Source organism: Perca fluviatilis, chromosome 13 (assembly GCF_010015445.1).
Source record: "Perca fluviatilis chromosome 13, GENO_Pfluv_1.0, whole genome shotgun sequence".
NCBI classification, from domain to species: domain Eukaryota; kingdom Metazoa; phylum Chordata; class Actinopteri; order Perciformes; family Percidae; genus Perca; species Perca fluviatilis.
The window spans coordinates 23,025,197-23,051,907 of record NC_053124.1 but is presented as its reverse complement, the minus strand read 5'-3'; the positions used below and the strand labels follow the sequence as shown (position 1 = coordinate 23,051,907).

General features: G+C 37.3%; 3 protein-coding genes across 3 annotated transcripts in view; all 3 read left to right on the top strand.

Moving 5' to 3' along the window:
- Positions 1–1,427, top strand: part of LOC120571174 (sperm acrosome membrane-associated protein 4-like) — a 2,919-nt gene extending 1,492 nt beyond the window's left edge. Inside the window, exons 2-3 of the mRNA XM_039819919.1 lie at positions 1–108; positions 1,042–1,427. The exon at positions 1–108 is cut by the window's left edge and continues 3 nt beyond it. Of these exons, the coding sequence (XP_039675853.1) occupies positions 1–108; positions 1,042–1,265 (332 nt within the window). The 3' untranslated portion in view covers positions 1,266–1,427. The remainder of the gene's footprint in view (positions 109–1,041) is intronic.
- Positions 1,428–3,813: 2,386 nt separating this feature from the next.
- clic1 (chloride intracellular channel 1) lies at positions 3,814–12,319 on the top strand. Its single transcript, XM_039819904.1, has 7 exons — positions 3,814–3,950; positions 4,207–4,271; positions 6,940–7,049; positions 7,363–7,488; positions 7,900–8,006; positions 8,395–8,576; positions 8,728–12,319. The coding sequence occupies exons 2-7, from the start codon at positions 4,230–4,232 to the stop codon at positions 8,887–8,889; spliced, it is 729 nt and encodes a 242-aa protein (XP_039675838.1). The 5' UTR covers positions 3,814–3,950; positions 4,207–4,229; the 3' UTR covers positions 8,890–12,319.
- A 5,918-nt stretch (positions 12,320–18,237) lies between these two features.
- Positions 18,238–26,709, top strand: ddah2 (dimethylarginine dimethylaminohydrolase 2). The gene is made up of 6 exons (XM_039819899.1): positions 18,238–18,390; positions 19,299–19,899; positions 20,629–20,817; positions 22,620–22,739; positions 23,343–23,486; positions 26,032–26,709. Exons 2-6 carry the CDS (start codon positions 19,600–19,602, stop codon positions 26,149–26,151), a joined length of 873 nt encoding a protein of 290 aa, XP_039675833.1. The 5' UTR covers positions 18,238–18,390; positions 19,299–19,599; the 3' UTR covers positions 26,152–26,709.
- Positions 26,710–26,711: the final 2 nt, after the last annotated feature.

Below are 26,711 nucleotides of genomic sequence, written 5' to 3'. Positions count from 1 at the left end.
AATGCCTGAACTGTCGTCAGTGCCCTGTTAATATATTTGGTATGTGTCTGTTCGGAAGCGACATCACATGTAATAATTCGACTGAGAGCTGCTACCGTGGAGAAGCACGTAAGGAAACCTCTAAAACACTCTTGATATAATTTAAATAAACAAAATTTGACATTTACTTACAACATATGGAAGTGTGTAATAAATAAAAAATATCATGAGATTACCAAATAAAATAAATTAGCACCAGAGCCATGATGAATTATACATGACTAATAATAAATTCAAAGGCTTTCAACTTAAGGTTTGAATGAAATAACTTGAAAAGCTTACACATCTTGTGTTCCAATAGCCTTTAAAGTTTTCTCTAGAAGCAAATAACTATTAAAATAGTTTAGGACAAATTAATTGTTAAAAAACTACTATTTTTATAGGATTACAAACAATAAAAAGATGAGATGCCATACCAAATAGAGTTTTATTGTAAAAACTAAATACGTAACTACAGTAACAAGAAAACTGGATTCACAAAAGTATAGACTAGTAGTTAAATTAGTTACATTGTCCCTCATTACAAACAAAGTAAAAACAACATATAGGCTATTACAAGTGAAAGACCAACATTAAGTTCTACAACACAGTAATTAGTAATTACTAGTAAACATAGCCTACACATTAGAGTAAAAGCAAAAACAGTAAAAACATGTAAGTTAGGCCAACAGTAGGCTAATTAACACATTACCCTCAGACAGCTAGGTTAGCATAATGGCTAGTTTGGTTAGCACTGAACTGATCACACAAAACTAAATTAACAAACATTTACAAAACAATTAATTTTAAGGAATTGAAAAGAGTATCTACTGTACAGATGATGCTCCAACAAGGCCATTTAAATAAAAGATGCCTGTGAATATTTGCTCTGTGTGAAAATGGTGGATGTTACAATGTCAGTTAAACTGCCATGGAAGTGTTGCTTTAGCAACAGAATATTTAATTAATTTAATTATTTTTCTACATTTTCAAATATCCTCTTCTGTTTCCAATCCTTCCCAGAGTTCAATGCGACTGGCACTCTCACTCTGCAGATCCGCGGCTGCCTGGACTCAGACTTGTGTGGGAAGACACTGACCGGCAGCCTCCTGGGTGCTGGTTTCACCAGCAGTTTCCAGTGTTGTACAACAAACCTGTGTAATGGAGCCACTTCTGTCCAACTCTCTCTGACTGTGGCTCTCTGTGCTGTCATCATTTCCTCTCTGTGGGGCTTGTGGGAGTTGTAGTTTTGCATGATCTGCCTCTCTTTCCACAGTTCACTGAGTGAATTTGTTTACTGCTTGCACTAATTCTGTTATGAAGTGATCATTATAAATCAGAATACTATAACCTATTATTTACTTTGAAAATCAATAAAGCATCATTAAAAAGAATCATTATTACCAGTTTTTCTGCCTTGTGTCATCACATACAGTAAATACAGATTACATATAGGCCTACAGATAGGCCTACACATTTATTTAGGGGGGCAACCTGCAGAAAGTTTACATTTTGTAGTTATACTTTTAAGGTTGATTCCAATAATCCAGTATTTTTAGACTCAGTTTAAAAGTGATTACTTTTAGGCCAAAAACATAAAATTAAAAAACAATAAAGAATTTAGTATTTCGCTGCCAGAAATGAATTGCAGGCAGGTTGAAGAGAGCTTTGGGAATTATTTTAGAGCTTTATGTTAGGAAAAAAAAAAGGCTTTATTTATGGGTCCCTAACTCCTTCTTTAAAAATGTTTACTAGTGAGAATGATACATTGTTATTATTCACTGAGACACACAACAGGTTTCTATGCACTTAATATGCAGGCCAGGGCTTGTTTTGTAAGGAGGATTTGTACTGTGACATGTTGTCAACACATACCAGCTGTCCCCTAAAAATTCCGTAGGGACTTCTGTGGAGCTCTCTGGATACTAGTTTGGGCCTCCATGACAGGAAACACTGTATCTGAGTTAAGGCTTTGAACATGCTTATTGGACTGACAACCCAGCAGGACTAAAATAAAAGATGCCTGTTCATATTTGCTCTGTGTGAAAATGGTGGATGTTTTCTTCTGTTTCCAATCCTTCTCAGAGTTCAATGCGACTGGCGCTCTCACTCTGCACATCCGCGGCTGCCTTTTTTTTTTTTAGTTTTAAGTTGGGAAATAAAAATGCTTTTTTTATGGATCCCTACTTCTTTAAAAATGTTTACTAGTGGGAATGATACACTGTTATTGTTTACAGAGACACACAACATGTTTGTATGCACTTAATATGCAGGCCAGGGCTTGTTTTGTAAGGAGGATTTGTGCTGTGACATGTTAACACATACCAGCTACAGTCTGCAATGCACTATTGTTTTCTTCACAGACCACCTGATGATCTAATTAATCCTGTTTCACTGCCCTATCTGCAAGTCATCTCAAAACCAAGGATGCCCTCTAGTGCACTTTACCAGGCTGAAAACAATTACACCACAACCTGATTATCAAAAACTACTGCAGCAAGCTTTAGACACTATATTCAATGTTTTAAAAAAGAGGATAAAAAAACAGAATCAGCCAAAAATATGTGTCCTATAATATTAGCAAAGAATATGCTAAAATAACAACCTCTTCTTGATATTATAGTGTCAGCCACTGCTGCACAATTAAGATACCAATTATTTCAAAGTTTTAAAGTTCCTCTCTAACTGGCTTGCTTAGATTTTTGGCCATTGAAAATAGTTGGAATTAGAATTATATTCTTACACTGTCTCTCATTGGTTAAATATATTAAACTATCCTGAAACTGTCCCCTAAAAGTTCCGTAGGGACTTCTGTGGAGCTCTCTGGATACTATTTTGGGCCTCCATGACAGGAAACACTGTATCTGAGTTAAGGCTTTGAACATGCTTATTGGACTGACAACCCAGCAGGACTTCCCTCATAATATTGATTTTACAGATTTTTGGACTAGACTCAGTAGCCTACAGTTTTTCAGGTCTTGTTTGTCCTCCTGAGAGCAGCAAGAAAAGTAGGCCTAAAGGTCAATATCTCCCTCTACTGACTCTTTACTATACTGTGTACAGTGCTGTATGGTCTTTGACAAAAATCATGTAAAATATATAAATAAATATTCATTGTGTGTTCATAATGGCATCCAGTAGTATCCAACAAAGCTAAGATGACCTTTCGAGACATACTGATGTATCACACTCAAAAGTGTATATTAAAGGAGAATTCGGGCAAATTTTTACGTTAATATTGATGATACATTGTTATAGTTGTATATTGTTTATATATATATATATATATATATATATATATATATATATATATAGTGCCTTGTTTTTTAAAGCGCTATATTAATGATATGTATTGTTATTATTATAGCCTACATTTAGGAACTTTTTTTGTTTATATAGCCTAATAAAGCCCACTGCTAAACCTACCTAAACTATTACACCTACAATTTAATGCAATCCAACACAACGAGAAAGTCTCACAAAAATCACAAAGCTGCTAAATTGGACTGCCTTAAAATGTAAGCTACAGGTGTTATTATTGTGTCTGCGCCCTGTATGTCTACATAAGCCTCGGCTTATTCACAACATAGCTTTTCTAAATAACATTTTAGCCCATATCCTGGACGTTTTTTATCCACATTAAGTGTCATAGGCCTATAACCCCACATTTTGACTTCTGTGAAATCACGTTTCTGTTTAGAAATAAATTATCTTTAAGATGAAAATAACTTTTAACTCAAACCAAACCTTCCCTCCTTTACCTTGCACCCCCTACTTGCTGAAAGCTCCATCCGTCATAGTGCAGCACCACCACCAGGAAATGGAGGAGCTGTGATGATGATGAGTGCGTCGCTGCAGCCGAAGCAGCAGAACTGGGAGGGGAAACCAGCAAGCGGCTACAGGCGACAGCGACAACTTTAAACACTTTGCAGGTAACCTCTGCAGATTTAAAATGTGCTACAATGTGATATTTTGAGCTCTTAGGAAGCCAACGTTTGCTTTGTTTGACGTTTACGTTGCGTGCGTAGCTGCTACAATGTTTAATCCGTCAATTACTGACTGGGGTTTGTAGCGGAAGATGGGCTTGGCTGTCTGAGTTTCGAACTCGTTTTTGTTTAGGAAATGGAGCTTTGTGCTTTATTCAGCCTTATTTTAACAACTTATTTATCTCTGTTTACTCTTAAAAAGGTCTCGTGCATCAGCAGGGGAAAATGAGCGAAGCGAATCAGCCCAAAGTTGAACTTTTTGTGAAGGTAAGTGATTGAATGAGCCCCCCAAAAAAAAAACAACCCCAGAGTGTCGACACGGCGTGACATTCATTTATTTAACGGCCTAAATATGAAGATACGTACGCTGTTTGAGATTTCTTATCTAATCATATTTGATTACCCTTCTCACTGTATTGTTATAAAAAGCTGATAAGCTTACACTGTTTTGTATTTGGGGACATAAAGTCACCTTGCACTTAAAATCACATTACAGCATACTATAATAGCCTATATTCATGTCAGTTAGACCACCTCTGCTGACTCACCCGGATTTATACATTACAGTAACACTAATCTAATTAAATGCACGTTAACATAATGGGCAGGCGACTTTAATCTATACTTAGTATGTTAGTATGTCAGCCAGGCTAATCTTCTTTGAGCCCAAAACTCCAATACAACAAATATGGCTTCCCCTCATGGTCTTAAATAATGATTCCTCTGTATGAACATGTGCAACACCCTCTACTTTTTTTCCTCTTCAGGGGTGTAAGATGCTGTTGTAACTTCTCTAAAGTCAGCCTCTTAATTGACATTTGATATCCTTAATTAACAGAATATATAAGTAGCCTATAGTTTCACATTGGCCTCTGTAACAGAAAGTAAGAGGTTTCCTGTTTTACTATAACTGTAAGTTTATACTGTATGCTGTTCATGCCACCGTACAAACCTTTAATGGGATATACAGTAGAATGACTGAAGATTAAATATGATTTCCTTCAGCCACACAAGGAACATTTTAAAGCTGTATGAGCATTTACTGAGCAGCATACAATCTCTAGGTGAATTCAAGAGTGAATTTTGTTGTTTCTAAGAGAGCAGCTAATTAGTAGGCTATATTCATCATCAATCTACTTTCTCCATTTATCGATTGGTCCTACCAAAGATAATCAGTTTACCATGTTATCAAACAAATAAAAGCAGCAAATCTGCATATTTTAGAAGCAACAATTTTGACAATTAATGAATCAAAGTAATTTTTCAACTAAAAAACAAACATTACATTGTTCTAGCTTCTCAATCATAAAGATTTTGTGCTTTTCTTTATCCTGTGATAATAAACTGATTATATTTGTTCTTTGATCTGTTGGTTGGACAAAACAAGACATTTAAAGACAAAGCAGGGCTTAAGAATATTTTTTTTTTTTCACTATTTTCTGACACTTACAGACCAAATAATGAATCAATAAATGGAGAGAATATTTGGAAGATGAATCAGTAAAGACAATAATCGTTAGCTGAATAGCCCTACTGTCATATGAAACAAAGAAAGGCAGAAAATCATAATTTTGTCATTTTTGCTTGAAAAAATCATTAAGCGATTATTGAATTATTAAAATAGTTGCTGATTCATTTCCTAACGATTAGGGTTGGATATCGTTTGGGATTTTTCAGATACTGGTGCTAAAACGATACTTGTAATACGGTGCCTGAACCGAAATACATTCAATATATTTATAATGTATGGAATATAAACAATAAAAAAGGAGCACAAAACGACAGTTGGCGACATTAAAGAACAGCTTGTTTATTGCTAAGGCCATATGGTTAAAATTAAATGATTGATTAATAATGTAATAACACTAACTTATAACAATGACTTATTTCACCAGTAAATTGCTGGTAAACAACAAAAACAAGCACCAGATGGGAAAAGGGTATTTTACAATAACATAAAATGTACCACAAGGCTGGCGAGTTTCAAGTGATGTCTGTGTTGTTTTTCCGACAACGGCAGCTACAGTCAGACTGTTACGTCCTGGTGTTGGAATCCTCTACAGGGAAATACAGTCACACTTTACACCGCTTAATGTAAGCGGTCATCATTTCAACCATTGTGTTTAATCCAGCTACTAGCTAACAATAACATAGCGTCCCATGCAGCAATGCTTCTGAAAAAGTCAGGCACCGAAAATTTCATTTTTATTCGGTCTCGTTACTACAGTTTACGTTGGAACTGGTGCCCTATTGGCACCGCGTTTCGGTAACCAACCCTACTAACGATTGATTTCTCAATTTATATTGTAAGCTCAAGTTGCTTTTTGTCAGTGTTTTGAAATAAACAAATAGGGGCATCCTGCAGAGTTTAGACTGTGGAGTCAAGTTTGTTGTTTGTTTAGCTCATTTTTTCTTTTCTTTTTTCTTTCTCTGTTGCTTTCCTTCCTTCCGTATTGTCTGTAAACAAAGTCAGGACTCTACACAAGGTTTCCGATTAGTTAAAGGTTGATGGAGGTTGTAGTGATAGTTTTTGAGTGCTGACTTTGCAGCTTCAGAATCAGAAAAGGATTTATTTGCCAAGTAAGTAGCACTTACAAAGAATATGCCTTGGTTGTTGGTGCATACATAAACATACTAAACATGAATATGAAATAAATACAGAAACAAATAACAGATACATATAACTATTTAACATTAAGAAAAAAGAGGCTGTGTGGATGTGAAAAAAAATTACCTTGGTTTAAGAGTGAAAACTTCATCCTTTTCTTTTGTTTTTCCACACAAAAAGGAGAGAAAATTCAACTAAAAAACTGCAAAGTAACAGCCATGGCCCCCATATGTGCCTCGACCCAGTGGCACCACATAAAATAAACATGTAAGCAACGATACGAAAAACGTGAAATAATATAAAATGTTTTCTATTTTTGTGTGCCAGGCAGGGAGCGATGGTCAGAGCATCGGCAACTGTCCCTTCTCCCAGCGCCTCTTCATGGTGCTGTGGCTGAAAGGAGTCACCTTCGATGTTACCACAGTGGATATGAAGAGGTGAACTCACCACCCAGGGAGGGGGGGTTGGGGGTGGTGGTGGTGGTGGTACATACTGTGTGGTATTTAACTAGGGGGCATTTTATTTAGATATTGAGTGTTAAAAGATATAAAGCCGTTCTGGCTTTTTATTTCAGTGACAGCTGTGGAAGTCTTGAGTTGCAAACATGAGTCATTTCCTGTGGTTTCAAATGTTTTCCTTTTCCTTCTTCCCCTTTTTCTTACATCTTTCTCCTGCTGTTTAACCCTCTCTCTTTTCTGCTGGATGTCTGTCTCTCTGTTTCTGACTTTCTTTCATTACTGTCCACTTTAGGAAGCCAGACATCTTGAAGGACCTGGCTCCGGGTGCCCAGCCTCCCTTCCTGTTGTACGGCAGCGAGGTGAAAACAGACACCAACAAGATCGAGGAGTTCCTGGAGGAAAATCTCAGCCCTCCGAAGTAATCACGCAATCTGTTTCACAAATGTTTAAAAAAAATTATTGTTTAAGTAATTTTTCCAAAGATTTCCTATCCTCAGGTTTCTTTGTCTTATGTGATTGTAAATTGAATATCTTTGGACTCTGTTAGACAAATCAAATATTTGATGATATCATAGCAAATTTTAAAAGTAATTTTTCACTTGTTTCTGATATTTTGTAGACCAAACAATGAATGGATTAATCGATGATTATTGTTAATTACAGCTCTATTTGTTTTACTCACCTACTATTTCGACTTCTTGCTAATTTTGTGTCATCCTTTATTAATCTTTTTTTGTTTTAGACCTTCACATTTCATGCACAGTTAATTCTTGTGAATGTATGCTTGTAATGTTTATATGTAAATAATCATCGATTTCTGTTTGTTTAGGTATCCCCGTCTGGCTGCTCGTAACCCAGAGTCCAACACAGCAGGCATGGATGTTTTCTCCAAATTCTCTGCTTACGTCAAGAACTCAAACCCTCAGGCCAACGAAAGTAAGTATATCTAACATTCTGTCTTACTCTAGGACAGGACAGAAAACCAGCAGGGAGCGTCTGAGCTAATACCATTACGGTCTGAGCTTTTCTGCCTCAGTGCAAACAGGTTGCCTTCTGCTCTCTGGGTTTAGCCACTCTGTGTTGGGTGATCTCACTGGAAATATCACTGTTGTTGGGTAAAAACTGTGTTTTTTTTCATTCTACTTGCTTATTTCTTTAAAATGAAATTCACTCAATCATTTCAGCCATTCAAACAAATGAAAAAATAAAATGCATTCTGAAATCAGCTTAGATTTGCACATTTATTTTGGAGCAACAAACTATCCCTTTAGCTTTGATTAAACACTGTATTAGTGTATTATTTTCTGTGTGCACATGTGCTCAGATCTAGAGAAAGGCCTGCTGAAGGCTCTGAAGAAGCTGGACGACTACCTCGGCTCCCCACTTCCTGACGAGATCGACGAGAATAGCGACGATGAGCTCACTTCCTCATCCCGCCCCTTCCTGGACGGCCAAGAGCTTACTCTGGCCGACTGCAACTTGCTGCCTAAGCTCCACATCGTGAAGGTAATCGTCTGTTTTAAGCTTTTCAGCATTAGGGGCCTGGGATGAAAAGATTATTTTGTTGAGTTTGTGTTTTGGTCTGAAATTGAAGGCTTGTATCCAGCATGTTTTGTTGTTTGTGTTTCTCACAGTCTTGCTCTTATTCTCTCTCCAGGTGGTGTGTTTAAAATACCGAAACTTCAGCATCCCTCAGTCTCTGACAAACCTCTGGAGGTACCTGAACGCAGCGTACGCCAGGGAGGAGTTTGCCTCCACCTGCCCGATCGACGAGGAGATCCACATCGCCTACTCCTCTGTAGCTAAAGCTCTCAAGTAGGAGCCCAGCTGGATGCACCCGTCATACACCAGTACAAAAACACACATTTACTCACCTGCACACACTCTGCGAGCAACTTGGTCGATCAGTTTCTCAAGAGGCTTCATTGCATCTGTGCGGTCATTTTTTGCAGCTTTAAAAGTTAATATCACCTTTTTATAATGTTAGTCCATATAGCTGGTTTTCCTATCATCAAACTATACTCTTAGGTTTGGTTTAGAGAAGTTTATTCATGTAGTTTTCCAGCTTTTTGTTTGCCAAGTGGATTAGTTTACATCAGAAGGGAAACGAGGTAGCACAGGAGTCAGATAAGCTGATGCAAAAACAAATGCATGCACACAAAAAAAGAGTTAGCTGTGGCAAAATGTATTCCCACTTTTCCTGTACATTCACCTCTGTAGGAAGTTAATGATGGATCATGTTGCTTACACACACACACACACACACACACTTAAAACTACAGCCTAGCTTGTAATCAGTTTCACCATCCGTAGATACAGTTTAGAGTTGTTTCTTCTTCCTTTCTTGATGAGGTTTTTTTTTTACAGTATATCTTTTTTTGGGGGGGGGGGGTCGTGCAAGCCTCACACAAGCTGATTCACCTCTTATTGTCAGTCTTGGTATGAAGGAAGTGGGTTTTTTTAGGTCACAAACATGCTTACTAACGCCAGCTCACCTGCCAAAGTGTTGTGGTTTGTCTGTAATCACAGATCCTTCACATTGAATTTATTATTTCATTACTGAAGGACCAAGGCATTTTATTTAATAGTTGAGGATCACAAATATTATTATTAATACTAATTTTATTAAATAGATATAACAGCTTTTTATTCTTCATAGTTCACCTCAGAGAGGAAGTGGGGTGTTTTCCTCAGCGGCCCTGCAGACCGGGTAGCGCTGTAGGGAGGCAGAGCTGAAAACGGTTATAGAGACAGGAAACTATTTGAATAGACTCGGGCTTCCCCTTTCTGCGCTCCCACAACAGGGGTGAAGGATTATTAAAGATTAAGCTGTTGTAGCCTTTTACCAACAGTTTATTTTGTTCTGCCTGTCATATATGAAGGATCCTTTTTAGTGTCATACAAAAGAGGGAGATCAGATTGTAAGTGTATTGAAGTGGCCGTGGATGAAGAAGTTAAAAACTGTTGTTAACTGCTAGTCCTAAATAAAGCTCAACAGTGGCAGCCAACTTTTGAAATGCTCTGGTTCCGGAAGTGATTTTCCCCATTCAATATTTCCATTGAAGTTTCAAGTAAGTCTACTTGGATGGTTTAGACTTCATGACTAATAATCAAAATCCTTATGGAGAAAATCAATGGGATTTTTACTTCGAGAACCACACTGTTGAGCATCTCTTGAAAGGACTTCTACTGCCTCCTCTAGTAGCTCGGGGCACAAGGCCTGCTATGTCACATGTTCTCCTAACGGGGAAAAAACAGCAGGAAGTTAGATGTAAACATGCACAATGTTTAAAGTGAAAATCACATTTGCAGCTTTAGATTGCTGTCCTTTCATTAATAAAAAGTATAAGACTGGCAATATTCAATACTTGTTTAACATCAATTCACAACAGATCCCATTAAAATATCAATACTTTATGAATGAATTATTCAACCCTGTCTGCGGCCTCGAGATCATTCAGTCCTACTGAAGATGGAATCTTGGGTCACAAATATATTATTTAATTCTTGCAAATGCTAAGTAGTTTCCTAACACTGCAGGGCACTGCTACTTAACAAACCCCACTCAAACAGGAGTAAATAGTGGGTATTTACAGCAGAGGGATGGTGTATTTGGGAGGGATTCAAAATAAACTACAGGGCATATGTTCATTGTAATGAAAGGAACATGTCTGTCAGTTTACCAATGTAACTCATTGATGTGTTTCTAGCTCTATGGTTTTGGTCTTTTTATGGTGTTTGTTGACAAAATTGTATACAATTGATCAATTTCAATATCACCAGACTTATCCTTAAATGAAAAACTGTGTATACTTAGTGAGTGCAGGCTGTCACTTAACTGTCACGTAGGGCTGGACGATTAATCAAAAATGTATTGACATCGAAATTTGGAAGCTGTTATCAACTTTTGTATCGTTTTTTCCCATGACGATAATTTCGATAATTTATTCCTGTTGATAGGCCTACTTTCTCCTTAAAAACATTCTACCGCATGTTTAGTCGCGTGACTTCGCCCGGACCAGTTAGCCGCATGGAAAGCATAATGGAGGATAACTCGCACACAGAGTCCGATGTCAACAGCAAATTGTGCCCCAAAAAACTGCATTGTCCGTCATCTGGAAACATTTTGGCTTCAGAAAAGATGATGTAGAACCATGTGATTAATTATCGTTCATTTGTTATCGAGGTAAAATGTGCAATTAATTGTGATTTAGATTTTAGGTCCTATAGTGCAGCCCTAATGTCATGTGTCACCAGTATAATACACTCTTGTTAAGTTTGCTAGTCTGAAGTAATTCTTGTAAAAGGGACTTGAAATTGAACCGCTGGGAAGAACAACTAACCAGGCCTTGTCCGACTGCAGCTTGTGTAGACGATTTTATAAACTTCACAGCAACTAAGCAAATTACCAATAATAGAGGCTGTTGGCAATTAAGACTGGATTTATACAGTAGGTTTGTTGTGAGCCCAAGATAGCCTCAATATGTGTCATGTCTCTCAGATCAGGGTGAAGCTCTTTAAAATAAAAAATTAAACCTAAGTGCAATTCAAGCCGATTGAAAAGGCAAGCTTATACACAGATGTTGATTATTTTACGCATCCAGTGTGAGCACAGTTGGTTATTTTTCTACATGATTTTAGTTAAATCCTTCCTTGAGGTGTAATGCAACGGTTGATCAAAGAGATGATACTGTATATTTTATATTGACTCAATTGTTATGGATTTCATCTATTTTCAAAAAATGGACCAACGTTTAAAGGGATCATGTCTGAACTATTTCAGTGCTCTTGTATTTTAGTATTTTTTTCTCTCCAAGTGTAGAAGTTTTTCACTTTTTACTGTTGGATTTGATACCATTTCAGGGACCATTTAATACAAAATAAAAAAAAAACTAATTTGATATATTCATTAACATGTTACTTTAATTAGTTAGTTTTTCACTTTTTTTCTTTAAATTTCATATCCTGTATTTTCTTTTTTATAAGACCCATATTGTGCTTTTGACTCATTTCCCTACAATATTTTAACTTTTTGTTTTGTCTTTTTTCATGTCATGTAGTCAAAAGCAGTTGCACTTAAAAGTCCACAGGATCAAAACAAACAGTGGTGTGGACACTAAACCAGTAGATTTGAATAAACTATAAAGACAATCAAACTAATGGCACAGCTGAATTGTATTTTGTACTTTAAAGCCCTTTACAGACGCATGTATTAATATCCCAATAAAGAAATATCTTGATAAAAAAAATCAACAAGTGACAGATGTGTTTTTATTTACTAACCACTGTGGAGAGTAACGGCATTGAGATGGTCAAAAAGATGCAATATTTGTAGTCTATACAAGCATTACGCTCAAACCACAGACAGCAATGATTGTAAACATGTCAAGTACGGTAATTCAAAAAATGTATGCATACACAGCCAATGCACATTTAATAGAGCACAAATAAAAAGACATATCTTCAATGTAGTTTATTAAGGTTAATTAGGCTGATACATGGCTAAACTAAAGCTATTGTCCAAAATAAAAATTCAAAGTTAATTCTTGACATTGGAAACAGAAAACTCAGTAAGTCAGTAGCTGTTTAGGAGCTTTCTATCCTATCACATGCTCTTCATCTGTAAACTACCTTCTGTTCATTTTTTTTTTATTTCTCTCTGCTGTTTCCAAAGTCAAGAATGAACAATGACATTTTAAGCCAAAATGGACAAACTGTCCTTAAAGTGCTCAGGTTTCTTTTTTGGTTGGATCATCTACAACTGAGCAAATTCTTATCTCCAAATGAAGATCATGTGATATGATCAAAAGCACCAGAACAGCCAAGAAATACATATACACATATGATGGTTTATTACAGGGCCTTGTTGAATACTTGATTCTGATTGAATAATCAAGCATTCTATCGACTCAAATTATTGATTTTTGTAATAAGTAGGGTCCTGCATCACCCTGTCTGGGTTTAATTCACAATAATGACCATCTCACACTACATTATCCCTTACATATATTTTGATAATCTGTTAATTTTACTGATTATTTTTTAACTACTGTGGTATTTTCATTTTTGTATTTGTATGTCACACACACAACTGTCAAACATTTTGTATTAATTATTACCACTGACCAAGTCTTACTTGTTTATTTTGACCTTTCTAAGAAGACAAGTGGATACAGTGGGTAGGAAAATATCCGATAATACGGGCCTATGACAACCAAATCAGTGCATCACTAATGCGACCTGTTCCTGTTAATTCTTTACTAAAAACAGGAGTTTAAAACCCTGTTGTCTTACAAGTGCATGCTCATGTGTCAGTGTACGCGTTTTCCAGGGCACCTATATCTTTCGATATTCATTGATAAGCGTGACCCCATCCAGACCTTCACCCCCCACCACCCCCACCTAAGATGTTCAGGCCAGCAGGAGATTTAGTGCAGGCAGCAGGCAGAGAACGGCTCCTCCCCAGCTGAGGGCAGCAAAGGACTCAACCCCGTTACACAAGTTGGTATCACAGCAGACATTGGTGTAGTTGAAGTAAAGGCCTGAGGCGAATTTCTGCCCACTCACACCACACTGGGACTGGACGGCACAGCTCTTCTCGTACATTGTCACTTGTAGAGCGCCTACAAGAGAAAGGCAAGGAGTTTATGTTGTGCACTGCACTTATTGTCTAGTATACTGATTAAATTATATTCTTGCACAAAAGACCCAGTCTCAATTTGTCTGGTTTTTATCTCAATCATTTACCAAATTGTACACCCTAAAGGTGGTGGACATCGAAAGATTGTCCCACATGGTGCTCACATGAAAACTGCCCGAGCATTTACGGGTTAAGGTGCATGTAAAAGAAAAACAAAACAAACTGATGAGAAACGGTGAACGTTTTGCTCCACCCATGGACCCCAGAGAGCTATTTTTAGAGAAAGCCATTAGTGAGCTGACAACCGGCCAGATGAGTTCTGATTCATTTAGTGATTCTTTCATCTCATTTTGTTTTTACACTTGTGGATTTGGGACAAAATCAGGCCTGTGAAAAGGTCCTGAAAACCAATCACAATTTTTATGTTAGTATCCATAGCAGCACACACATAGATCAGACTGTAAATGTTTGGCTCTGAAAAATGATCGTTTACTAAATAACATATACATATATATGTATGTATATATATATATATATATATATATATAACATATACATGTTACAGATGTATACACAGAGTGCATTGTACAATTCTCAAATCTGTTCCCAGATAATGTTCAGGACAATGAGGATTTGTCTGCCAAATTGTGACCATCCTGCCCTAGATTCTCAGAAAATAATCTCATCTACACACACACAGAAATAAACACACACACACACACACACACACACAGACACAGACACAGACGCACACAGAGCTGGATCTCACCCCGTCTCCCCATCGCAGTGCTGGATAGGCAGCGCTGCCCGGCTGGACACTCCTGAGGAAACTTAAAGCAGTCCAGAGGAGAGATGGCCGGGAATACACAGGTGTAACAGGTCAAACAGGCTAAAGCAAACAGTGGGGAAAAATATAAAGAAGTGTACTGGGAGTGTAATTGAATTCTGACATTGATAATCTGATAATGATTGACTGATAACTGATAACATAAACAAACATTTTTGATTTGTTAATGTGGTTATAAAAGAGCTGTGGCCAAGATACGTCCTGAGTGGGACCTTGTGCACTAATCATAGTTAATTACGGTTAAAAATAAACTTGTCAGTCCTCTCTGGGTAAAAACTATGAAATACAGACGTATGTAGCTACATACAAAATACATGGTTAGAGAAGACCTTAATGTATATTCTTCGTGCTACTTTATTTTCCAATTTAAAGCAATTGTGTCACAGTGCCATCTCCTGCAATATCAAGTCTGTTCAATTTCTGTGCTTCAATGTCCCGAGAGTTGACAGAAATTCATGCTGTCTGAAATTAATTTACATTCATTTTTATTACTTGTTTTTAACCTGGCAATATTTTAGTTTAATTTAGTTTCAGTTTACTTATTTTTCGCTACTTCTTGTTATTATGTGCAGTTTTAGTTTACCATAATAACCCTGCCTCAAATATAAAATAAATTTGACATTTCAGTTTTAGTAGCATATCACTGAAAACACATTTTACAATAAATTAACAATGTTTTGAATGTCCTCTGGTAATAATTCCACTTGAATTGAAATAAATGAACTACATACCTGCCAAAGGTAGACAACACAGGAGTACAATCACAAGTCTTGAATGAGACATGACGCGTCCAGTGAACAATCCTCAAATTGTTTTCAGGTAACGATTGAAGAACGTCCAAAAATCCGCCTCTTGGGACGTTACAGCTGTCTCATCAAACTTACTGCTGAGCCGATACGTCCCCACAACTCATTCCTAAATTAAATTTCTCTTCGTCTTTGGCGTGCAAGCCTACACCCTCTGTCTTGTTCTTCTGCTTTTCTTCCACTGTATTTTTGATTAAGCTGATAAAGGGCCACCTTCTCAAATGTAGTTTAAATTGTCATCTAAAGCGTTTTTCCCCTTAGTCAGTCTCGTTCTTGTCTCCTATCTTTTGTCTTGAATGCCCATGTTACTCAGGCAGTCACTGTCTCCTCCCGAAAACTTCTAATTTAATTTCGACAGGTAATTATGATCAGATGACAGTAAAAGACTGATGTTGTGTTTTGCATTTGGGTGGTGTTCATTTTATATCATATGAAGTGACCCCTCACAACAACAGGAATTTTTTAATACAGCTGAATGAGATAACTATATTTTACTATTATTTTCAGTGATTTACAGACATACATAGACTTTCAATAAAAAAAAGATTTGAATCATAAAACCAACTACTGCAAAATAAAACCTATTTGTTTATGTTGTGTGTATATGCGTGAGAAAACAGCAAGAAAGGTGCTAAGAAGTCAGAAAAAGAAAGACCACTAAAGTAAGCACAGTGGAGAAAGGGGTCAGCATCTTAGAAAGAGAAAGAAACAGAGAGAGAAAGTCAGCATGTCAGAAACAGAGAGTCAGTGAGTTGGAGAGCGAGGCAGTTTAACTGAGTTATCCTTTAGGGCGTAATGGGAGACATGAGGGCAGCATGCAGGACGGTCTGCTGACAGCAGTCTTGTGATGGAGTGAGCTAAGAGCGCTCAGACTGAGTAAGCTGTTTACCAGATAAATAATTACACAACACACAGTCAAAAAGACTAAAAAAAAAGTTTAGTTTGCACATCTGTCCTTTTATGCTCATATGTGCTGGTGACTTCCCTTTCTCAAGCAGTATTTTATCTTCATATTTTAGCTTTGCATGAGCTAAGAATAACTGCCTGTTTGTAGTTCATATTATATGCATTTCTTAAACAATTTGTACTGAAAATGTTTGATAAAAAATTAAGTGTTGTAAAATAAAAAAATTACAACTGTAGTTGCAAGGTCCCAAACGTGAGTAAAACAATACAAAAACTTAAACTGACAGTGGAGTAAAAGCACAGGGGGAAAAAAACTGCAAAATATCAGCACACACTTTTGTTAGGTGTGTGACTTAATTCTAAGAAAATTAAGTCTAGTTGTGCCAGCTGTATTAGACTAGATGGGGTGCTTTGTAGGCGAGTGGAGGACAGACAGTGTGGAAAACCTGCTGATACTTTATTTGACTGGGATGTTTTGTGTGCTGGCTGAAGGATCTCAGTGAACAGATTACGTTCTTTAATCCTGTCTGTGCCCTTTAACCCCCCCCTCCCCCCACATTCAGCCACTAGTACATCAACCTCACATTTCCTGTCTCTTTTTCCTCCTCTGTGTACAGAAATACACAGATAATTTGTCTTTCTTTCTTCGTAGTCACTGAGTTGCCTCTGTATCTCTGACTCTGTCACTGACAAACAACCCTTGGCTGCAGTAACTTAATCTAGTCAGTAGAAGGGAACATTGTGCAGCTTTATGAGTCCATAACGTGTTTATGTAGACTATGTTTACATGTTGTACAAACCTCCAATATCAATTGCCAAGTTTCAGCAAACACAAGTTTGATTACTGGTTAACATGATTCACAAGACTGCTGTTTCAAAGTATACAAATCGTTTTCTTTAGTGTTGAATGAGGTTGACATGTTTACCCAACAATCTCAACAGTGTCCCAGTGACCCATTTGACCCAGATTTCAGGAAAAGCCTGATATTTTTTTTTGTCATGTCACACAGACAAAAAACAGACAACAATGATGGCTCAGTAATATAGGTGTGAACAGGAGTGGAGAAAGACAATATATTTCAAAGGCAGAAACAAGTATAGACAGGGCTGCTGATACAGTCTCTGACCTTACACAATTCGTCAGGATTAAGGGGAGAATATTAAATGTGAGTCCTTAATCCTTGGAAATCTCATAGAAATACTCAAATCTGTCATTAATTTAGTGTCTCAATACCAGGAATTAAAGGGTGTCAGAGAGTAGGCTATAGGCTATGTGATAAAAGTAAGGATTTCATCACATGGTTAATTTATGCTTACATTTGTCAATTATGTAGCTAGCTAATGTTTAATTCATTTTGAAATTACTTTAATTAAAAAGTTAAATTAATTAAAATTACTCTAATTTCATGTTTAATGATGTGTGATTATGTTATCAACACTAATTAGTTACAGTCACCCTTAAAGACAGGCTATAAGCTAACGCTAACCCTAACCTAACTGCTAAAACGGTTTATCGATTTTGTACTCGACGTTATTGATTACTGTAATGTGTAGCAACATTCAACATTATTGACAGCCAATACAATACAGCAGCTGTGATGACTCAAATCAAGGTTGATTGAATCCGGGCAGGACGTGGGATTGGGGGAGGTGCTGGGATGAGAGGGAGGGAGAGAGGCCGAGCTGTGTACCATATAGACTGGAACTAATACGATTTGGCTTTTACAAAATAAGAGCATAACAGTCGTCACATGTTAACATTTTAAAGCCTATATATAAGTAAACCTTTTTAGCTTGCCCACCATTGTGTTTGAGTTTTATTACATTACGTATTCAATTTAAGAAAGTGAGATGTAGTGTAATTTTCTTAACCCTATGTAAGATTAGATGACACAACATGGCTCAAATTACGGGTTCCCGTCGCCGTCTTATTTTGAAATACGTAACCGGATATGAACATATTCACAGTCGTCATCTTGATTTAAGATGTAGTTGTTCGGCAGAGTAGAGCCAACGGCAAAATAACGGGAACGGGTTCGGTTTGGACATTAAAACAAACGAGGGCAAACGCACTAAGCGTGGAAGCGGCGACACTTAAAATACGTAACGTTTGGCTATAACGTAAGTCTACATCTGTATTTACTATTTGTGCAACTTCTGGGAGTGTTGGTGATAGTTTCCTTGTTAGAAAGATGTGGAACATCATCAAAAGTATTTGGGAAGAAGAACTGCTGGGCGGTGCACTCTGCAACCAAACACTCAAGATGTTTGGTTCTGGGCTGTGGTTTAGCTATATTTATTAATGCAGCTGAGTAACCCAGACTGCGCAGTCAGAAAGGATAGTTTTTATTACTCTTTCCCGTTTCGACAGTGTAAATATTGCAGATTATATCAGGAAAAATACAGTTTTTCCAAAATGTAGCCTATCGTTGATCTCTTTAGTAGGTATCACGGACACCAATAGTTAATTTAAGCACTGTTAACTGTGTTGATAGGGAAGCCTAAACTTGCAAGTTAGTATTTTTTAACAAGCTTTATGTGCTTCATTTATAACAAACTGAAATGAATATCAAAGCCCAGCACTTGTTGCAGAAGTTATTTAGGAAACATCCTGTATGGAAGTCCCTTTCTGCAGCCTCACAGTGGGCGACTGCTGCAAGTTACAGGGAAGATGATGAAAGGGCAATTGTCCCAAATCTAACCCTCTGCCCAAACATGGAAAGGCTTTGCACCATATTGCAGAAATAATGAATAATGTTTCCTTGTAATCTAACCTTGGACAATACTCCTTAGTCTATTGTCAGCTGTGTTATCTATATGTTATTTCAGCTGCTCTTGAAGGTGTTATGGGTGATAATGTGTCCTCTTACTAGCAATCCCCAATTCACACAAGGGCAATTCTTTAGCTACACGCTTCATTTTAATCTCCAGAATAATGTCTTAGATATTTACCCCTTTCATGGTTTGGATACAAACATTTGTCCCATTGTATCTGGCCTTGTTAATGTGTGCATGTCCCTCTGTCTTAGGCCGGCATCATCTGCTTCCATTTCCTGGCATCTGCAGATGCAGGAGTAGCCAGTGGAGAACTGAAATGAAAGAAGCAGCAGAGAGACAGGGATGAAGATGCTCTCCATGTTCCTCCTGGACTTCCTGATCAATCCCATTAGCTCAATTTAGTTTTTTTTGTCAAGACTAGACTGTGGAAAAGTAGCTATCACACATTTTTGTATTACCTCTTGCTTGTTGCCTGTTTTCTGGCATCTTTGCAGAACACCAATACTTGCTGCCACTCTTTTATAGACAGGCGGTTATTAGTTTATTGAAATCATGGCAAACATGTGCCCGTATGGCCGCTTTACCCACGCCGTGGTGCGGGGCATCCCAGAGACCTTTGGGAAAGCAGTGGGAGATGGTGATAAGAACGGGGAGACCTCTGTGGACCTGGCCAAAGCTCAGCGTCAGTTTGGTTGCCTGACAGGAGCCCTAAGGCAGAAGGTGGGCCTGCAGCTGATCGAGATCCCCCCTGACCCCGAGCTGCCAGAGAGCTGGAGGATAGAGGATGTGGCAGTCATCCAGGGAGACACAGCGCTCATCACCAGGCCCTTCAAACAGCAGAGACGCAGTGAGGTAACACAGTTGCCTTTTGTTTTTTAAGTTTCATCTATGTCTCATGGTCCAAAAGAGTCTTGATTGATAGTCGTTGATGATTGATGCATTATGTTTCATTTTGGAAACTCAACATCTGAGAATTGAGAGTAGACTGCTGAAAACAACCTTTTTAATACAAGAGACGACCAAACTCAAATTCCCCTTATCATGCCGTCCATGTTTTCTTTTGTTTGTCCTTTATGTTGGATTTTGCAAAGCAATATAATATTTTTTGCCAATCAAGTTGTCTTGGATGTCAGAGGTTCCTTAAAACTTTATTTTTGGGGTCTGCAATTTCAGAATCATTACCGTAAAAGTTCCTGCAAAGCATGATGAAATTTGGTAGTAATTTCAATTGTTCATTAGTTACTGTAAAGTTTATTGTTCATTTTTTGTTTACGTACCTACTCATTTTCTCTAAAATTATAACGTACCAAATTGCATAGTTCTTTGGAGGAAATAGAACCATTGTTTTAAAAAAAAAAAAGCATTACGGAGGTTCCTTGAGTGCACCAATATCAAAAATCATTAATGTTTGTGCTTTGGAACTTATTAGGCAGTAATGAGATAGATATAGATAGATAGATAGATAGATAGATAGATGGTACAAACTGTAATGCACACACTGTTAACTTCTCATACTGAATGAAGTTGAGCATGAATGTGTTGCTCATGTTGCTTGCTTCTCTTTGCTCCTCATCTCTCCAGGTGGAGGCAGTGAGGAGGGTGGTGTCAGAGCTGAACCTGACTGTGGTGGAGATGGGGGCTGAGGAGGGGGACTCTGGAGGGGCCACGCTGGAGGGCAGTGACGTCCTCTTCACAGGGAGGGAGTTCTTTGTCGGCATCTCCTCCCACACCAATCACAGAGGGGCTGAAGTGCTGGCAGACACTTTCAGGGTAAGAGGCATGGAGATAAGATGTAACAGTGATGGAATCTCTACATGAAGCAGACGGAGTACTTTTTAATACTGTTTTTTGCTTGGGGTCTTTTGTCATGAATGCATGAGTCTGTAAGTAATAAAGGGTGTTAAAATGGGATGATATACCTAAAAAATACTGCCAGTTTAATATGTTGCATGTATTGGTTATGGTATGAACTTCTGGCTCTTCTTAGTGCCAAGATGCTTGTCAGAAAATAAACCCAGCTGCCAAAGTGAGCAGGTGGCCATTTGCTGTGTTGCATTTGGGGAATTATTGTCTGTTAACAGTGATGAATGAGGTCGTTCTATTGGCCAAATAATGGAGGCCACACAGTGGGGCCCTCCAGCTCGACACGACCCACCTATAAGTATTGATTCCTCCACTTCTCTTAAGTGCATTTTACGCACTTTGCTACTCCATAAAACACACACACACACTTTGCATCTACTTGTGTTAAATGTGCGTGCGTGCGTGAGTCTGGTATGAATTAGTGTAGGAGGGAGGGCTCATGTGGTCAGAACGAGGGATGAAAGAGGACAACCATTTACATCCACTATATTGTGTTTCAAAATTGGTAACCCTAGCATTTTGCATGCTATACAATTGTCATTCATAAAATTCAATATTTTACAAGTGATTTTTACGTATTTATAGCCCCATATTTATCATTGTAATAATAACACTAAGTGGCAGTTATAGTGCAGCCTCAGCTTAAATCAAATCTTTGTATTTTTAGCCAGGGAAGACAGTGTTGGTTGGTTAGTCCACCACTTTGGTCCAGACTGAAATATCTCAACTATTTGATGGATTGCCATGAGATTTGGTACAGATATGCATGGAACCCAGAGGATGAATCCTGCTGACTTTGGTGATCCTGACTTTTCCTCTAGTGCCAGTATGAGGTTGAAGTTTGTGGTTTTCAGTGAAATGTCTATTGGATGGAATGCTATGACATTTAGTACACACATTCATGTCCTCCTTCAAGATGAATTGTAATCACTTTGGTGATTCTCTGAAATTTCATCAGGTAACATTTTTAATTTGTCCAGCACTTCCAAGTACCTTCCAAATAACAATACCATCAGCCTTTGCTGTAATGTGTGTTTAGTGCCGGTTAAGCATGCTAAGAAGCTAAACTAAGATGGTGAACATGGAAACGTTATATGTGCTAAACCTCCACATGTTAGCATTGTCATTGTCAGATTGTTAGCTTGCTGACATAAGCATTTAACTCACTGTTAAGCACCACTGTGCCTAGATACAGCTTCACAGAGCTCCTGGCATGGCTGTAGACTGTCCTGTAATTATAGCTATTTATTTGACAATACTAATGTTGGACACACAGACGTATAATTTTCATTGAGGTCATTTATGACACCGAAACATTATTTTAATTAGGATTTCACATCTTTTTTTTTGAGGCTGTCTGGTATTATTGTACAGCAGCCACAGTACATTAAAAAAAGACAATTTTCATGTCAAAACATCCCTACTATTTAAACGGGTTTTGTGTTTCCATCAAATGTTATTCTTGACAAGATGGAAAAGGCTCAGCAACAGTTTTTAGACCATGGGACAAAAAAACTTGAAATTTAAAAATACTTGTCTGTAAAACTGTTTCAGATCGGTCAGGCAGCAGGCTGTTAGACTGCATGTTTTATAGACTAGCATCCCAAAGAAATGTTTTCCTTTTAATGCAGTTAAAGAAAAAAATATTCACCAGCTTTGGTCAGAGATGAGCTAAAATGAGTTAAACCTTTTAACCTCCATCGGTTCAGGACTTTGCTGTTTCCACCGTCCCCGTCTGTGGTGGAGCCCGCTTGAGAAACATCTGCTCCATGGGAGGTCCAGACACAATCATCATCAGCAACAGTGATGGAGCCAAGAAGACACTCCGGGTAAGTGTATGTGTGTGCATGTGGTGTTAATAAATACAAAATAATATGCATTATTTTTAAAGGAATAGTTTGACATTTTTTGGAAGTACATTTACTCCCTTTCTCACTTTCCCAAAATGTGAAACTATCCCTTTAACCTCAAGGTGTTCAGCCTTTATGCAAATTCACCAACACTGCAGCTAACATGTTACTTTAAAATGTACAAAAGCCTCATAAGTGATGAAAAAAATGAAGGACAATCCCAAGCAAAATCGCAGAATGTGTTTTGGAATTCTGGATGAAGATTTGAGGGTGATTGTAATGATAAATATATTTGTATACTTTTTATATTCAAAAATATATGCAGGTAAATTAAGATATTGTCATGAATATCCAAATCATTTATTAGCCAGGCGCTAGCATCGCTTTCCAGTCAATATCAACATTATTGTCTATCATACTGTTTCCCTTCTCTCTGTCCTAACATGAACTGCTGAGGTCATATTAAAAACAGCACTAATGTTGCCTTTGAGTCTGTATGTAATGCTGGGAGTGGTCTGCAATACGTGTGTGTGGAGCAGTCAGGGTGGTGCACAGTAATATTAAGTGTGTGTTTGTCTCCAGATGATGGAACAGCTGACTGATCACCACTATGAAGTGCTTACTGTTCCAGAGGAATCGGCAGCAAACTGCATCTACATCAAAGGTCCGTCTAAACTGGACTTCCTGCTCCACCGGCCTGCAGAGGAATGTCCTGACAGTGTCTCTGTGAGTACAGCTGAGGATTTAGATTTTTATTTATTTATTTTTTTTTATTGCAGACTTCAGGTTAAAAAAAAGAGTCATCTTTGTTAAATTTAAAGGCTCATGGCAGCAGCATTTTATTTTGTCTTTGGCAATTTAATATTGCACTACCCTAAAGCTGGGAGTATCGCAGGATATGGTGACCTTTGCAGCTTGTCCTTTTTTTCTATTTTTTTTTTTTTTTAAATCTGTCTCCTGACTTTAAGTCCCTAGTTTAGGTTAAGCTCCCAAAACACTGGGTCCTACAGTTCCACAATGCAACTCAACATATTTTTACTGCTGGGTAAACACCCACATCTGTCAACCTCCAAATAGACTAAAAAGATTTGAAGGCCCAAATCCAATTCAAGATAATCCTGAAAACCTAATCAGGAACTGTTTTCACGGGTTGAGTAGTGCTAACCACATCAAGTAAACTGATCTTTATGTGTAGAATCAGTGGATTACCCCTTTTTATTATCCATGGAGAGTCTAAACCTACTAAACTAAACTTGCATTTGCTATAGTCTCATACTTTGCTTCAGTTCCAGGGCCGTCAAAGCCTTGCATTTATTTAACTTTCTTTTTTTTTTTGTTTTTAAATACTGTTATATAGATATAGCAAAATAATACCTATATTTTTGTTTTATATTGCTTTGCTGTATATCAGTATTATATTTTTATTAAATCATAAGTAAAACAATCCAATTTATGTACAGTAACATTAGCAATGTTTCACGGTTATGATATACAAGATTACAAAACTAGAGTAATTTGTAAAACTGCAAGGATGTAAAACTATTAATTTTTATGATTTTTGCCAACAGAATGCTGTGCAACAATAAGAAAATAGAATATTATATAAGGACTCTTTAAGGACATTTGTGCTTGCGTTCAACTTTTCTCCAGCATTTAACATTAAGTTTTTTTTATTTTTACATTGAAAGTCAATTGAGCAATCTTTAAATCCTCTTCAGGCTTCTTCCACTTGTAAATGCTATTGCTCCTGCATACTCTGACCTACGGACATCATTCGAACTTCAAACTATTCACAAAACCTTCATCTATTAGAACATGATTCAGCTTTTTGATATCTTTTACAGTTTTTCTGTTATCACTGTTTTTTTGACATACAATACTATGACTTTTTTCAACATACTATACTATGACATTAGACATGAAAGGGGAGAGAGGGGGGGAATGACATGTGGCAAAGGGCCGCAGGTTGAAATTGAACCGGTGGCTGCTGCAGCGAGGACTGAGCCTCTGTACGTGGGGTGCACGCTGTACCAGGTGACCTACTTTTTTTTTACCACTTTGCAACATACTACACTATGACTTTTTTTCAACATTCTATACTATGACTTTTTTATGACTCTTCGTCATACTATACTTTTCATACTATATTTTATGACTTTTCGATAACATACTATGACTTTGTTTGAGAAACTATACTATAATTTGTTTTCGACATACTATGACTTCTTTCGACATCTACCACTTTAATGGCTTTTTTTCGAAATGCTATACTATGACTTTTTTATACATACTATACTGACTTTTTAATCACTTTTTGGGACATACTATATTATGACTTATCACTTTTTGGGACATACCTATACTATGACTGTTCTTTTTAAAAAAATAAAATAAAAAAAAACTAAAATGTTCCACTTCTGTTTAATACATTTTTGGTATTCAACATTTCAATGAAATTCGTACTAATTAAAACCATTCCCCCTTTTCCAACTATTCTCACTACTTCACCTTCTTCTTACGCAATTATGCCAGCAATCCAGTTTGCTTTTCAGCATTTTCTAGTTCCGTTCTACAGAGCACTAATAATCACACTAACCCTAACTGACCCTTTTAAAGATATTAATCTTTAGCGATTTCTGCTGGGAAAGTTGAATAAGTTTATATGCCTACACATATCTGTGCATTGCTGTATAGCAAACACACAGTGGTGGACGAAGTAATCAGATCCTTATCTTGGGTAAAAATAATACACTGTACTCTCATTACAAGTTAGTCTTGTATTTAAAATGTATAATTAGGAAAAATGACCTGTGACTGTTGTACTATATATTTGAGAAAACTTTTTACAAATGTCAAAATGGTCGTTAATTTTCTGTCAATCAATAGTTTCAGCTTCAGTTTTTCTTTTATAAGGAAGCATATTTTATAAGTTCTTATGTTTTGTATGTAAAACTCTGTAAATTAACTTAAGTCAAATAACTATAGTGCAGTAAAAAGTACAGTATTTCCCTCTGAAATGGAGTAGAAGTATATAGTATGAAAAGAAAATAGTAAATGGTCACATTCCATCACTGCAAATGCAGTATTACACAAATTTGTGTAAAGTAAGGCCCAAACCTGGAGACTCTACATTGAAATTACTTAATGACTGGTATACATTTTAGATGCCAGAGAAAATGCAGTCTACATTAATAGTCGCTTAAGTCCTTTCCCATCTTGTTTTATTAACCAGTACAGTCTGAGTAAGTTGTTCCCTCGCTCCCATCTGCAGGCCTTCCAGAAGCTACAAGACTACACCCTCCTGCCTACAGCCTGCAGCGAGGCCTCCAAACTGGGAGCGTCCCTGTCCTCACTCTGCCTCCTCATAAACCGAAAGCACACATATTTCTGAAAACACTTCTATCAGTATGTACACAGCATTTACCTGCACGTTCATGGTGGGGTGAAGGGGATTAGTCACATTTTCCAGATAAAAATTCCTGTCTATTTCTAGGGGGAAACATTGACACACAGCATCTGCAAACTGAATTATAAAACCACTAAAATGCTACTGTACTTAACTTGCTAAGACAGAAATATGAAATCAATGTTGGTACCAGGTTTTTAATGTTAAAATGGATAAAATAGAAATAATGAAGTTTAAAATTGACACTTGCTTAACCTAACTGCAGAAAATGTAAGACACTAAGACCTGCAGATTTAAACATTGTACCCAAATTCATGTCTGCAGATTGTCCACAATCGGTTGTTATCACTTTCAATCCTCTGAAAGTATAATTACTGACACTCAATAACAGGACGTGTAGATGCTCGGTATAGAAATGCAGAGTTTTTAAAACCAATTGGTTTAGCTTTCTTGTAGCAAGTTTATTGAAGACAGTAGTTGGCTTGTGTAACTGTCGGTTCACTGTTGTAATGTGTGTAGAAGTGCATTAAAAAATTACTCGCACC

What these genes read in the sequence shown, in the direction of transcription:
- clic1 (XM_039819904.1), top strand. Translation starts at nt 4,230, where the DNA reads ATGAGCGAAGCGAATCAGCCCAAAGTTGAACTTTTTGTGAAG. An exon ending in AAGTTGAACTTTTTGTGAAG is followed by an intron (nt 4,272 to 6,939) that starts GTAAGTGATTGA and finishes TTTGTGTGCCAG; the next exon opens with GCAGGGAGCGATGGTCAGAG. An exon ending in CTAAGCTCCACATCGTGAAG is followed by an intron (nt 8,577 to 8,727) that starts GTAATCGTCTGT and finishes TTCTCTCTCCAG; the next exon opens with GTGGTGTGTTTAAAATACCG.
- ddah2 (XM_039819899.1), top strand. Translation starts at nt 19,600, where the DNA reads ATGGCAAACATGTGCCCGTATGGCCGCTTTACCCACGCCGTGGTGCGG. An exon ending in GAGCCAAGAAGACACTCCGG is followed by an intron (nt 22,740 to 23,342) that starts GTAAGTGTATGT and finishes GTTTGTCTCCAG; the next exon opens with ATGATGGAACAGCTGACTGA. An exon ending in AATGTCCTGACAGTGTCTCT is followed by an intron (nt 23,487 to 26,031) that starts GTGAGTACAGCT and finishes TCCCATCTGCAG; the next exon opens with GCCTTCCAGAAGCTACAAGA.